The sequence below is a fragment of the Bos indicus genome, chromosome 1 (genome assembly GCF_029378745.1).
Source record: "Bos indicus isolate NIAB-ARS_2022 breed Sahiwal x Tharparkar chromosome 1, NIAB-ARS_B.indTharparkar_mat_pri_1.0, whole genome shotgun sequence".
NCBI lineage: Eukaryota > Metazoa > Chordata > Mammalia > Artiodactyla > Bovidae > Bos > Bos indicus.
Genome location: NC_091760.1, coordinates 130565581 through 130578846, shown reverse-complemented (window position 1 = coordinate 130578846; position 13266 = coordinate 130565581). Strand labels below are relative to the sequence as shown.

The 13266-nt window shown below is 55.9% G+C and overlaps 1 protein-coding gene across 1 annotated transcript; it reads right to left on the bottom strand.

Annotated features, from left to right (window-relative positions):
• Positions 1 to 9487: 9487 nt before the first annotated feature.
• FOXL2 (forkhead box L2) lies at positions 9488 to 12816 on the bottom strand. The gene has a single exon (XM_070794146.1). The coding sequence runs from the start codon at positions 11914 to 11916 to the stop codon at positions 10783 to 10785; it is 1134 nt and encodes a 377-aa protein (XP_070650247.1). The 5' UTR covers positions 11917 to 12816; the 3' UTR covers positions 9488 to 10782.
• Between the last annotated feature and the right edge of the window lie 450 nt (positions 12817 to 13266).

Below are 13266 nucleotides of genomic sequence, written 5' to 3'. Positions count from 1 at the left end.
GATGTAATCATTTAGTGGAATACTTAAAAAAAAATCTCAGTGTGGTGGCATTATTACTGCAATTTTTTGAATGAGGTTCAGAAAGGTTGAGCAGTTTTTATGAGGTCACACAGCTTCTAAGGGAAGATCCAGGATCCAGATAAATGCATGTTTGACCCCTGTTATAAGATACTGCACACAGAAACCCAGGTCTAAGCTACCTTCTTGAGTGCTAGCTGGGGATTCAGAGCTTTGGTCCTAGAAGCAGTCCAGGGCACATTCCTGGAATGTGCACTTTTCAGGCACATTCCTCATCCCTGTTTTCTTTCAGAACATTTCAACCAGCACCCCAGCTCCACTGGTCTCCAGCAGAGGGAAATAGCTGTCAGCAGTGTGGAAGGCTCTCTCCCAGCTCAACCGCAATTTCAAATTTCTGGGTGGATCCTTTGTGCCCTGACAGTGGGACCACAACACTCCTTTTTGGGCTAGCAAAGGACTCAAGATTTTTTTTTATCAACTATTGATTCTATATTTAATGACCAAGAGAGTGTGTTTCCTAGATCTGAAACAAAGTGGATTAGTGCTGTTATATTAAAAAATTATGGCTTACCTATTTGATGGATTATTAAACCATTCTAGGGCTTTATTTATTATTGGATGGATTATTTATTCATTGAAAATTATCTTTCAAAGGATCAGATGTGGAGAAACCCTCGTGGTGAAAGGTAAAAAGAAGTAGTATACAAAATGGCAAATTCCATATAAAATATATTCTTTTAATTATGTAAATTAGATTTATTAAAATAGATGGAAGATCAGAGGAAAGTCATCAAAATATTAACTGTGGTTGCACAGCGGAGGAAGGGTGCGATCACTGTAAATTTTGTTCTCTTTTTCTCAATTTTCTTTAATCTGGGTTAGCTTTATAAATGAGAGAAAAAGTGAAAACATGCAAAGTCCTAACATGTAGCACTGGAAGGGCACAGGTATGATTACTGAATAATTTTTATCCCACCTTGGATTTCAGCAGGCCAAAGAGTCTTCGCACCGCACTGCCCAGGGCTTATTTTCAAGAATAAGGATGGTTGCTCCGGCTCCGCTCGGCAGACTCCGCGCAAGGCCGCGCGGTATAGGCTGGAGACCGGTCCTTTCGGTTCTTTGAAGCACCCCTAATTTGGTTGAGGAGACAAGTGCACTGCGAGAAATAGAGGTAGCCAGGCGCCAGGGCGACTATCTAGTAGAGATGGAAGTCGAGCGGAGTGTGGGGGGGGGGGGGGCAGTGTTTTATGGGTCTTGACCCAGGGGTGCCAATGAATGCCATGATGCGGAAAATCAAAGAGCCTGAGCACAGTCTGGGGTTCTCTTCTGAGTCCGCCAATGGCCTGCTGTGACGCGCCTGCTGGGCGCCTGTAGGTTGTGGCGTCCCCCCAGCCCCGAACCCCAGCCCGCTTTCCCGGAGGTGAGTTCGGGATCCGGGCAGAAACCCCAGGTCAGTTAGATTGCCAGCACAGAGCTTTGGCTTTCTGAGCGGCTCCGGATTGGAGCACGTGGAGTGTCCGGTGCCAGCGGGGAGCAGGGACCAGAAACTGAGAGGCATCAGAGAGTACCGGCAGTGGTTGAAGGCTTGTCGGCCACTCCCGGGATCCCGCGAGAATGGTGTCACCCACTCGGCGCTGTGTGGGGTTGTCTTGCCTTGCGCGAGCCCCTCTTGTCGGCTAAGCTCCGGGGCAGCTGAGGGAGGCGGCGATGATGTCGTTTAAGGCCAGCAGATGGCAGCCTCGAGGCTGTGAGGCCGCCGGGCGACCTCGCCACGCCGCAGGCTCTCTTCCAGCGCCCCGGCTCGGCCGGGTGCGGGCGGCCTTGGAGCCCGGAGCCCAGCGACCTCAGCCTGCCGGAGCCGGGCTCCGGGGCCCAAGGGCACCCGGCGAGATGTGGTCAAGCTGCAGGCCTCGGACAACCCCAGTCTCAGGAGTGCGAAGGCTTGGGGCCGGGAAACCAGATAACCCAGAAGAAGCAAAGCCCAACACACACAGGGATGTTGCTATATAAGCAACATGTTACAAGCGTGTAGGAACCTTTTTAGTGATGTGGGTGAGAGCTAGAATAGTCTTTGCGTCCTTGGTGAGGGAAGTCAGAGACTAGGAGCCGGGCGACTCCGAACTCCGCGCAGGAGACTTGGCGCAAGGAGGGACCTGGCGATCCGGGTTGGAAGCAGAGGAGCCGCGCTTTAAGATCCAGACTCGGCTAACTGGGGATTCCTGCCCCGACCCCGGTCACTTCTCGGCTGTTGAATCTGGGGCAACTTACTGTACCTTTCTTGCCTCCGACTAATCACGTCTGTAAAATGGGCACGGTGGGCTCCGGGCTTTGCAGGGCCATTCGAGATATGAGACAGCAGAATTCGTTCGTTACTGTTCCTGCTCTGGCACAACTCAGGGCTCCTGGGCTTGCGGCTGGGGTGAAAGGATCGCGCATTTGCCTGTCGTGGCTGTCGTGAGGACGCAGGCCCGCTAGGCTTTGGGGACCCAGCTGGGCGTGGGCGGTCACAGCCCTGGAATCTTCGGCGCTCTTCCTCGGCACTCCTGCAAGCCCTAAGCTCCCCTGCCCTGGACACCGGGGTCACCGAGCTCCGGCAGAGCGCGCTTATCATCAAACGAATTGAGACCAGACACCCGGCGCGGTGGGTTTCCCAGGAAGCCTGGCCAAGGGCCAAGGCCAACCGGGCCTGGAGGTAGCTTAGTGAGCTAAACAGGCCAACCTTGGTGCGCGTCTAGCAAACACATCCACCTTTAACAAACTGGCCAGGTCTTTGGCTGGCCCGGGTCTCTCCGGGTCTGTGTGAAAACGGCACCCATTAACTTGCCTGGGCTTGTTTCCCCATTGAAAATTCAGAAGGGCAGTATTCTCCGCGTGAGTTGTAAAAATCCTGATTAGAAACTGTCAAAGCCTGTGTAAATGTGAGGCATAATTGCCACTCACCAGCAGCCGGCTCCGTCAGCGTCTGCACAGCCCACGAACAGGACAGAGGCAAGATGAGTGTTCAGATATATGCACAGGTATATCACACGTGTGTAGATGTGTCTGTCTCTCTAGGCTCAGATGCACACACGTGTGCATGTATATGCACACAGATACGGGATTCTCTCGTGTAGATGTGTCTATGCACATTCCGAATGCGGACGCTACTGTTTGTGTCTGGAGGCAGAATGTGCACACCGTTCAGCTGACCGTTTCTCTCAAACTGAGTCAGTGCCACCTGGGGAAGTAGGATCTCAGGTGCTGCTCCCGGATCCGGTCAGCGCTTCGGCGCCGCCGAGCTCCTTTATCTCTCATCAGACGGCCGCTGGCCAGCTCTAGTTTCAATAGGGACCAGGATCCCCGAGTCGGCTGGAGGGAGCAAGGGTGGAGAGAAGGAAGAGGTGGAGGGCACTTCGGCCCGCGAAGCCTGGGGACCTCACTTCCCTGGTCTGTCGCCTTTCTTTTTCCTCTCCAGGTCGCGTCTCTGTGGAAGATAAAAGTGGGGCCCGGATCTTCCATTCGGCTCCGGAAAGGCGGCCCAGGCCCTTACTCCACAAGCCATCATCAAGGGAGGCGAACCGAAGATTCCTCATCAGCTTGGGAAAACGTGCGGCTGCAGCGCTGGCCGGGGGCCCCAGAGCACAACCTGGTGTTCGTGGGAGGCGCGCAGCGTGGCTGCTGGAGACCCCGCCATCTGCTCATGCAGTCGCCGGGCCCGTCTTCCCCTTCTTTCTTAGGAATAGTTCTAAGCTGCGAGGCACTCCCATCACCTGCGTGTGTCTGCGGAGAAAGGGCCCCAAGCAAGTACCCTGGAAAGCCAGAGGCTGCTGCCTTGCAAAGTCAGTATCGCCGCGGCTTGAGCTCCGCTGCGACCCACATTTCAGATCACAGAGAGAGCAGCAGAATAAGGTCACAAACGCTCTCCCGTCACCACCGCAGACCCGTTCCGCCGACAGGAGGGCATGACGCAGAAAATTTGAGGCCAAGAGCTAGAGGAGCCTCAGGTCTGCACAGACCTGAGACAGTAGCACAGAGGCTCCGCCGCGAAGGCAGGGCACGGGTTCGGATCCTGTTGGTCAACAGAGCCCAGCAGCCGCAAGCGCCAGAGATGCAGCAGAAGTTGCTCACAAGTCCACTCCAAAGGATCAAGTCAGGAAAAGTCCGTCCGGCTGGGGAGCGGGCATGGCCCTCACCTCTCTCCTGGAGTCCTTAAGTAGGAAAATGTAATGCTGGTGGGGCTGGGTCGAGGAAATTTAGTGGCTGAAGACGCAGGGCAAGTTGAGAAATGCAGGTCCGTGCCTCAGTTGGGCCTGGGGGTTGGGGAGCAGCCCCTGGCCGAGTAGCCCCATTCCAGCAAGGCCGGCCTGTTGGAAGTGGCCAGTGGACGGCCCCGCGGCCCCCTCCCTCGGGATTCCACAGGGCTCTGACCCGGCCTTTATCTTGGCGCGGTCAGCAGTCATGGGGGCTTCAGGAAAGAAGACAAAGGCCCGGTGTCACTGCGGGCGGGGGCTCGGTTTCCTGACTCTCTGCTCACACTCAGACTTTTAGGGCTTGTTGCGGGGAGACTTTTAAAAATATGTGTCGAATTTCCTTCTTTCTCCCTAGAAACAAACAAAAAAGCAAGAAGCACATTCCCCTTTCCTGTTCGTCCATTAATATTCCCGGGATCCTGTCCTTTTTTGTCTGCCTAAAGAAAACTTTCCGTGGAGAATTTGGGAAAGGTTTTATTTTATTCGGTTTGATAGGGCCATTATTAAGGACGAGGGGTCAGGTTTTGCTCCTAACGTGAAGAAGCGGAGTCGGTCTCCCGACGTGGTGGGGACTCTGGCGGCCAATGACGGGTGCGCTTCGCCACCTCCGGGGACCATCAGGGCCTTTTGGGCTTCCCCTGCCGGCTCTGCCGTCGGTAGCACCCTGAGGTCGGACAGGCCTAGCCCTTCTCCCCGAATTTGGTTTAGAACTGCTAGGTGGAGCCGGATTCGCTCCTGACTATCCGCGCTTGCAGCGCCGCCACCAGGCCCGCAAACAGGAGGCTCCGGCGCCCGGGCGGGTGTGCGGAGCCGCGGCACCATGCGGTCCTCGCTGCCACCTGCGGGCAGCGTGTCTGCCTGCTGAAGCTCGACCAACCCGCTTCCTGCGTTTACCCTCAGGTTTCCCGTTTGTCCGCAAAGACCGAGGGCAGCCTCTCCCGCAAGCTGATCTTCATCAGCTCCCGCCAGGTGGCTACCTATTGTTTTTCTGAAAAAAAGGAGAAAATTTCTAACAGCCTCGCGTTCTAGAGGGAGGTGCCTGAGTCGCGGCTGTGTCCGGACCCAAGCGCCTGAGTCAGTGTCATTTCGCAGGTTAGCGGGCCTTTTTCAGTGAAAACCTTATCGAAGACAGCCTTAGGAGAAACGAGAGGGAGGTTGGGGAAGCCCTGAACTGGGCTCTCGGTCTGTGCCCTCAAGACTTGGGTATTCCTGTAACAGCACGCGGCTCAGCCCCAGGGCTGGGTCAGGGTGGAAGCAGTCGGCGGCGCACCGCTGCGGGAAGGTGATCGGTGGCCCGGGCTCTTGGGGCTCGTTTGGGTGGCCATAGCCGCTGCGTTTGAAGGTCAGACCCCACAGAGTTACTACCTAAGGTTTTTCCTTTCTTCCTCCCTTCCCCCTCCTCCCCTCCCCTTTTCTTCCTTTTCTCCATCCATTCTCTTTGTTACATTCCTCTTTGAGTAGGGGAAGGAAAACCATATTGACCATCTACTGTAAACTGGGCGTTTTGACAGTAGAACATTTAATTATTTTAATAACCCTGCAAGGTATATATATATTCTATTTTACAGATGAGAAAACTGAAATTCAGAATTATTATTATCTTTTTTACCAACATCCCACAGTTATTAAAGGTCAGTGGCCTCCACACTAGTCCTTCCAGGCTGAACAGCCTCTGTCATTGCCCCATCCTGCACCTCCCTGGAGTGACCTGGTCCCAGGACAGGTTTGTGAGAGCTTACCACTGAGCTGGAGCCTGGGCAGCAAACAGCTGGCACAACAGAAGTTTCCAGAGTACAGTCAGTCCACGGCTCAGATCCAACCCTGTGCTTCCTTCTCCTCTGGCTGCCTTCCCCTTTACCCACTTAGCTCTCCAACACAGTCAGCAGGGCTGAACTGGGCTCGAAACTCTCAGGTCTCTCCTTAAAATTTCTGAGGCTGTTTGTCCCACAGACAGCTAGCTGGGTGACCTCTGGCTGGCCCCTTCTCTTCTCAGGACCCCAGATTCCTTAAATGTAAACAAGATTTGGGGGTTCTGGGGCCCAGACACTCTTGTGACACAGTGGAGCCCACTCTCCAGAAAGCAGAAAGCCAATCAGACCACTTGGTTTTGAGAATCCTTCACTTCTGGTACTCCCTAACACAGACTTGGGGCATGAAGACCATTTCCAACCACTCCAGGCCTCTGGTCCCCACCACAGAGGAGAGGTGAGGGCTCCTGGGCCCATCTCTTCCTACAGGTTCCACAGGCTACTCCCAGAAGTAGGGGCTGACCTGTGGAGGCAGCAAGACATAGTCACCATTGGCTTACAGAGTGGGAGCACTGCAGGACTCCTGAGCCTGACCAAGCCACTTCCTGGCCCCTGACCTGCTCCTGGAGACCACGAGCCTGGCTCAGCAGTTCCAGTGCTCCAAAGCTCCATTAAGGGAAGAGCTTATTCACAGGCAGATGGTGTTGGGTCTGACCCAATTTCCTGGCCCATCCTCTACTGCCCCTGTGGCTGCAAGAAGCCCTGGTCTGCCCCTGGTTTCCACCCACCACCAGGGGGCTCTTCCCAATCTGTAGCTCCAGCCTCGGAAGGTGAGAGGCCCAGACAAGGACCAGAGGGCACCTAACCCTAAGGTGAAAGGTGTTGGGCCTCCTGCCCACCTAAACCCAGGATGCACAGCAGTGAATGCTTTATTTAGGAAAGGAGGAAACAGGTCCAGAACAGCCTCTAGAGTAGGATGCAGGGCCATCTCAGGGAACCCCCTAGGTCCTCACCTTACAGTCCCTTGGTACATATACTGCACTGGGAAAGATTTCTCCCAGATCCCTCTGAGAACAGGACGCTCCCCACCAGAACCCAAGTACTCTGGCTGAGCAGTTCTAGGGTGTGGGGTTGACCAAGAATTTGTGTGTAAATGTGAGGGGGCGGGGCTCATCTTGTCAGTGCTGAGTGTGAGGATATTTACATGCATATAAGTAACAGTACTCCTCATTCAATGCCATGTGTAGCAACTCATTATCTAGGACATGCTGAAATTGGCAGTGTATTTGTATCAAACTATTTACGTAGTATTTACAATATACTCTGGCAGACATATACATATACCCACGTGGTCTGGCCATCTAGACCAGACTGTATATGCTAAGGCATAATTGCTACGTACTAAGAACTCTCTTAAATACTTTTGTCCTTGCTTAGGGAATTCCTTAGATCATCTTCTCTAACAGAAACTCAAAAGTGCAAAGAGGGAGAGGAAAGAAAGGAAATGAGAGATGAAGAAAGTCAACCATTGCCCCGAACTTGTAACACTAGGGGGAAATGACCAAACTATAGAGTTTTGCAGAAACTCCTGGGGCTGGAATTAGAGACAGATGTCTTCCTGTGGGCATCCATGGGGAAGCGGGGTATGATTTGGCTTCTTTCTCTCAACTCCTCCAATCTCTGTGTAGACCAGGAATCCCTCCCAGATTCCTTCATCTCATCCTCCAAACTGGGAGAGGCTACTGCTCTTTCCCCAGTTGTGGGTGCCTCTCGCCTTTCAGTTCTTGGGGAACCGAGAGAGGGTCTGTCCTCCAGTGCTGGCCTAGGACAACTTTCCCACCTCACCAGGGGCTCTACCCAGATTTCCCTCCTCTGTTTTCTCTGCTTGGAGTAGCAGTTGTGGGGTGCTGGGAGTCAGCCTTGGAACAGAGAGCCTCAACCAGCTGAAGCAAAGGCGCTGTGTGTACTCTGTTTTCATTCAGCAAACCAAGATTACATACCCAGAACATAACTAACTGCACATGTCTGGTCCCAGGAAGCATTCCCTGAATTAGTGATACGATTAGTACAATGCCTAAAATACATGCCTTCTCCCAAGGTGAGTGACAGACATGGACACTGCCCTCCCTGTAACCAGGACACAACTTACACCGTACACACATTCATTTACAGGAGGTATAGACTATACAACTGCCCATGAGATAGTTGTTCACACCACAGAAAGCAAAGACAAGTATGCAGCAGTCCACTTTCTTTTCCGCTACTCACCTTAGTCAGCCAGACAAAATTGCAACAGGTTGCCAGAAACCCTCAGACGCCAAGCCTGATCAGCCTCTTGGGCTTCTTGCCTGCCCCAGCTGGCTGAGTCGTATTTGCAGTGTGCTCTGATTCTCCTGGCCCTGGCAGGCTCCAGTCCTGGTTTCAGCGTGATGCCTTTCAGAAGCCCCACAGCTTCATCCTCCACCTTCCCGCCTCCCCAGGATGCCCAAGGAAGATGCCGGCAGCCCCTCCCAGGTTACTGGTTGGCCTAGATCTGTGGCCACTGCTATACAGGCTAAATGAGGGGCAGAGAGCAACACGTGGCTGGGCACCCGGTCCTGCTCAAGCTGAACTGCAGAGGGGGCGAGAGCTGGATAATACTTGTCATCCCACCAGAGGACTCAACACTGACCACCTCTAATCCCCCTGCTGCTGCTAAGTCACTTCAGTCGTGTCCGACTCTGTGCGACCCCATAAATGGCAGCCCACCAAGCTCCCCTGTCCCTGGGATTCTCCAGGCAAGAACACTGGAGTGGGTTGCCATTTCCTTCTCCAATGCATAATACCCCTAGCAGCCTGCAATCCAGTCAAACGCCTGCCTGTGTGCCTGCACAAAAGCGCCAGTCTTAATTCGATGAAGAGTCTCAGTAAAGAAAAAGAGAGAGAAAAGATTAAATTTCTATAGCCACCTCTCTCTGATCCCCAAATCTCTCACACATATGTCAAGGTAAATGAATTCCGACTATTAAAAATAAGGCAACCAGTCACTCGTTACATTTGTACAGAGGTTTGCAGCTTACAGAGCATGACCACAACGAAGATTTTATCTATTTGGAATAAATTCTTCTGTTAGATATAGCTGGAAAAACTGAATAGCATAAAGACAATATAATACAAATATGACCCATACGCCTAGCATGGCTGTGTAAGAGGTAAAGTTCAAACTTGCATGGATGTAAAAATAGAACAAATCCTACCTACAGTGGGCCTTGTGAAAGAATCACGGCAGATAAAGTCTCTCCCATGACGTGAAACAGCCGCAACAAGCCAGCGATGACACACGAAACAAACTATTCCGGGAAAACAAAGCAGCAGCACAACCACAAAGGCCCCCCACTCTGGCCGTCCTCAACCCTCGTTTATCTGAGAAAGGATACATTTTTGCTGAAAATCTCCCTGTTTTAACGAGCTTCGGAACAAACTTAGGCGCCATGTAAATAATGTAAGTCCGTGTTAAAAGAAAGAAACACAAAATTTATTCGAGAATTGACAAGACAAAACAACAACAACAAACAAACAACAAAACAACAAAAGTGCTCTAGTTCTTTCTAGGAAAATTTGGTCCTCCGGACGACACACTACAAAACAACCAGGTCTAGAGCTGTGGGCCGGCAGGCTCGGAGCCACAAGCCCGCCTGGTCCGACTGCTGCCGGGTTTCACATTTCTCTTGCCCAAAGTGGGAGAAGCAAGACGTTTGAAAAACAAAAATCAGGGAGGCGATGAGTCGACCCTGCAGCTTCCGCCAGGCGGACAGTGATCTCCCCGCGCTCAGGGCTGGCATCGGAAGATAGGGGGAAATTTGTTTTCGACTTTTTTAGAAAAGATAGGTTGAGGGGTGAAATACTCTAATTTGTAAAGGAAACCATCCGATACTGGGCATATACTCCTACCTCTCTGGACATAGCTTTTTGAAGGCCCGACAGGAATTCTTCAAATCTCCTGCAAAAGATTTTCATGTTTTGCTTTAGCAAACTCCAAGGCCACAATACTTCGCCGGTTTTCCGGTGAATTTTTTTCCTTTAAAAAATACTTTTTGATATTATCCAAAATAGCCCTCGTGATCTTTTTAGCAAAACATGAGCCAGCCGCCCGGGCCTGAAGGGGCCCCAAACGCCGGGATGGAGAGCGGAGGAAACGCAGTCTCTCTCCGAGCCGGGATGCTGTGTAAACCCGGGCACAGGCCGCCGAGAGAGGCAGACCCGGCTCCCTGATCCAGCCCAACCCCCGCCCTGCCCAGTGGGCCCCAGGAAGGGGCTTCTGAATAGCTCCAAAAGGGTACGCGGAGCAAACACCCGTTTGTCCCTTTCTCGGGCGGCGCGGGTCTTGTTGCCGGCCTATGCCGGCGCTTCTAGCCAAGGATGGCGCGGCAGCCCGGCGGAGAGCCGAGTGCGAGTGCACCGACCTGTGAAAAAAGGCCAGGAGGCCTGCGTTGCCGAGGCCCGGTTGCACCTCGGCCCCGGGCACTTCCTCTCCGCCTTGAATTTTGGCGACGGGTGTCCAGCCCCGACGCTGGGGTACCCGGAGAAGGCTAGGCCTGCGGAAAACGCGTGGAGAGGCGGCCTGCAGGCCAGAGGAGCGAAAGGGCAAAGAGGGCAGGGAGGCGAACACAGAGGGAGAAGCGGAGACAAAGAGGAGCAAGAGGAGCCCAGGAGAGCGAGGAGGCGCAGAGGGGCGGTCTGGCCGGCTGCTGCGGCCAAGGCGGGCGTCGCGCGTCCCTGCATCCTCGCAGCCTTCGTGCGCTGGACTCTCAGAGATCGAGGCGCGAGTGCAGCGCGCCGGTCTTGCTGTCGTGGTCCCAGTAAGAGCAATGCATCATGGCGAGCTCGGGCTGCCGGGCGCAGGCGAACTGCAGGCCGGGTGCGTTGGTGGGCGCGGGCGCCGGGGGCGCGGCAGTGGCCGGACTGGCTGGGCTGAGCTGCCCCGGGGGCGGCGCGGCGGCCCCGTGGTGCGGCGGGGCCGGTGGGGGTGCGGCGGCCGCGTGCAGATGGTGTGCGTGCGGGTGTGAGTGGGGGTGCGGCGGCGGCGGAGGCGCGGCGGGAGGGCCTCCCAGACCGTTGTACGAGTTCACTACGCCGGGAGGCAGCGCCATGCTTTGCACGCGCGAGTACGGCCCGTACGAGGCGGCCGGGCCCGCCAGCCCCTTGACCACCGCGGCCGCGCCGGGGCTGCCCGGGCCCGCGGCCGCCGCGGCCGCTGCAGCCGCCGCGGCGGCCGCCGCCATCTGGCAGGAGGCGTAGGGCATGGGCGAAGGCGGCTGCGGTAGCGGCCACGAGTTGTTGAGGAAGCCGGACTGCAGGTACTTGGGGGGCGCCAGGTAGCCGTAGCCGTCTGCCCCTGCTCCCGCCACGCCGCAGCCACCCGCAGCGCCTCCGGCCCCAAAGAGCCCCTTGCCGGGCTGGAAGTGCGCGGGCGGCGGCCGGAAGGGCCGCTTCATGCGGCGGCGGCGCCGGTAGTTGCCCTTCTCGAACATGTCCTCGCAGGCCGGGTCCAGCGTCCAGTAGTTGCCCTTGCGCTCGCCGCCGCCCTCGCGCGGCACCTTGATGAAGCACTCGTTGAGGCTGAGGTTGTGGCGGATGCTATTCTGCCAGCCCTTCTTGTTCTTCTCGTAGAACGGGAACTTGGCTATAATGTACTGGTAGATGCCGGACAGCGTGAGCCTCTTCTCGGCGCTCTCGCGGATCGCCATGGCGATGAGCGCTACATAAGAGTATGGGGGCTTCTGCGCCGGGTCCGGCTTCTCCGGGGCTGTCCCCGTACCGCCGCCGCCGCCCTTGCCCGGGCTGGGCGGCGGCGGCGCCTCGGGCTCCTTGGCTGCGCGGCCGGTCTCCGGGGCCAGCAGGGCCCCCGAGGCGTTCTCGGGCTCGGGGTAGCTGGCCATCATGACAAAGCCGGAGCGCCGCGGCCGGGCAGACCCTGCTCTTTTCCGCTGGCGCTGGCGCGGCAAAGAATCCGGGCGCACAAGTCCGTTCACGGCCGAGTCTCAAACTTCTGCAGACTCGCGGATGCCGCCCGCGTTCTTGCTGGCGGCCTCTCGCTCCTCTCTCCTCGTCTTTCCCTTCCCCAAGGGAGCGGCCGGCGGGAGTGGAGCTTAGCCTCTGGCCATGGGGAGTCCGCCCAACAGAGAGGGGCTCCGGCTCCGCCGCCCCTCCCCGCCCAGGCCAGTCCCCGCCTCGGTGGGTTTTCTTTTCTGCGCTCTTCCCCTCCCCCCACCCTCCGGTTTCCCGAGACACGACCCGCGTCTCTGGCGGAGCTGCCTCCTGGAGTTTCCAGAGCGCCAGGAGCCTCGCTCTGTTCTGATTCGTATGGGCTCCGCGGAGTTCCGCTTGCGTCAGGCGCCTTCGCCCCTATAGCGGGGCGGCCAGTCGCGCACGGGAGAGTTCATCTCCAAGTCACTTTTTTGTAAACGCCCCGCACAGCCCGGACCGGTTTGCCCCCTCCCAGCGAGCTTAGGGAGCCCGGCGGACAGCCGCGCTCACGCTTTCACAAGCCCTTGAATCTGCCGGGGCTCGCTCTGCGGACTGGGCCGGGAGATGCCGAGGGCCCCGGCGAGGTCCGTCCGCCCTCGGCCCGCGCGCGCAAGGAACTTGGGCCCTAGCGCGGAGAGGCGCGCCAAGCCTCCTCGCAGCGTCCAGGTGAAAGAAAACGGCTCCTGGGCTCTGCCCTTCGCTGCTGGCTCGGGGCTAAACTAGCTCGGGCCCGGGGGAGGGGCGGGACGGCGAGGGGGCCGGACAGGGGTGGAGTGGAGAGGGCTGAGCGGTGGCTTTGGGAAAATCAGCCCAGAAACGCGTGTCACTGAACGAAGAAACCTTGGCCTGGCCTGTCTGGGCCGGGACGGAGCCGGAGAAGATCGCTGGGAGGAGGCGCCCAGGGGCTCCGCCTGAAGCTCCCGCTCTTCCTCGCGCTGCTCCTGGACCTATGATACCTACTCAGTATCCGCGTCTTAATCCTGCGGGTTGGACGTACGCTTTAAAACACCAAGTAGACCCCACTCTGCTTCTGCTCCGACACAGGAGCGAACGTTGTCGTGGGGCTTTGGGGGATAGTTTAAGTCTGTGCTTCGTATTACAAATAGAAATCATGGGCAGGGTCTGTCCTTGTGACACGTGAGATAGCTGTTCGGATGTGCGTGTGCAGAAACACAGGTATGCACAGATACAAGATGTGAGATTTATATTTATGGGGTAAAACACGTTTATACTTTATAGATGCATAATGACATTTGTATATCATG

Coding starts and splice junctions, on each gene's coding strand:
- FOXL2 (XM_070794146.1), bottom strand. CDS start 11,916: ATGATGGCCAGCTACCCCGAGCCCGAGAACGCCTCGGGGGCCCTGCTG.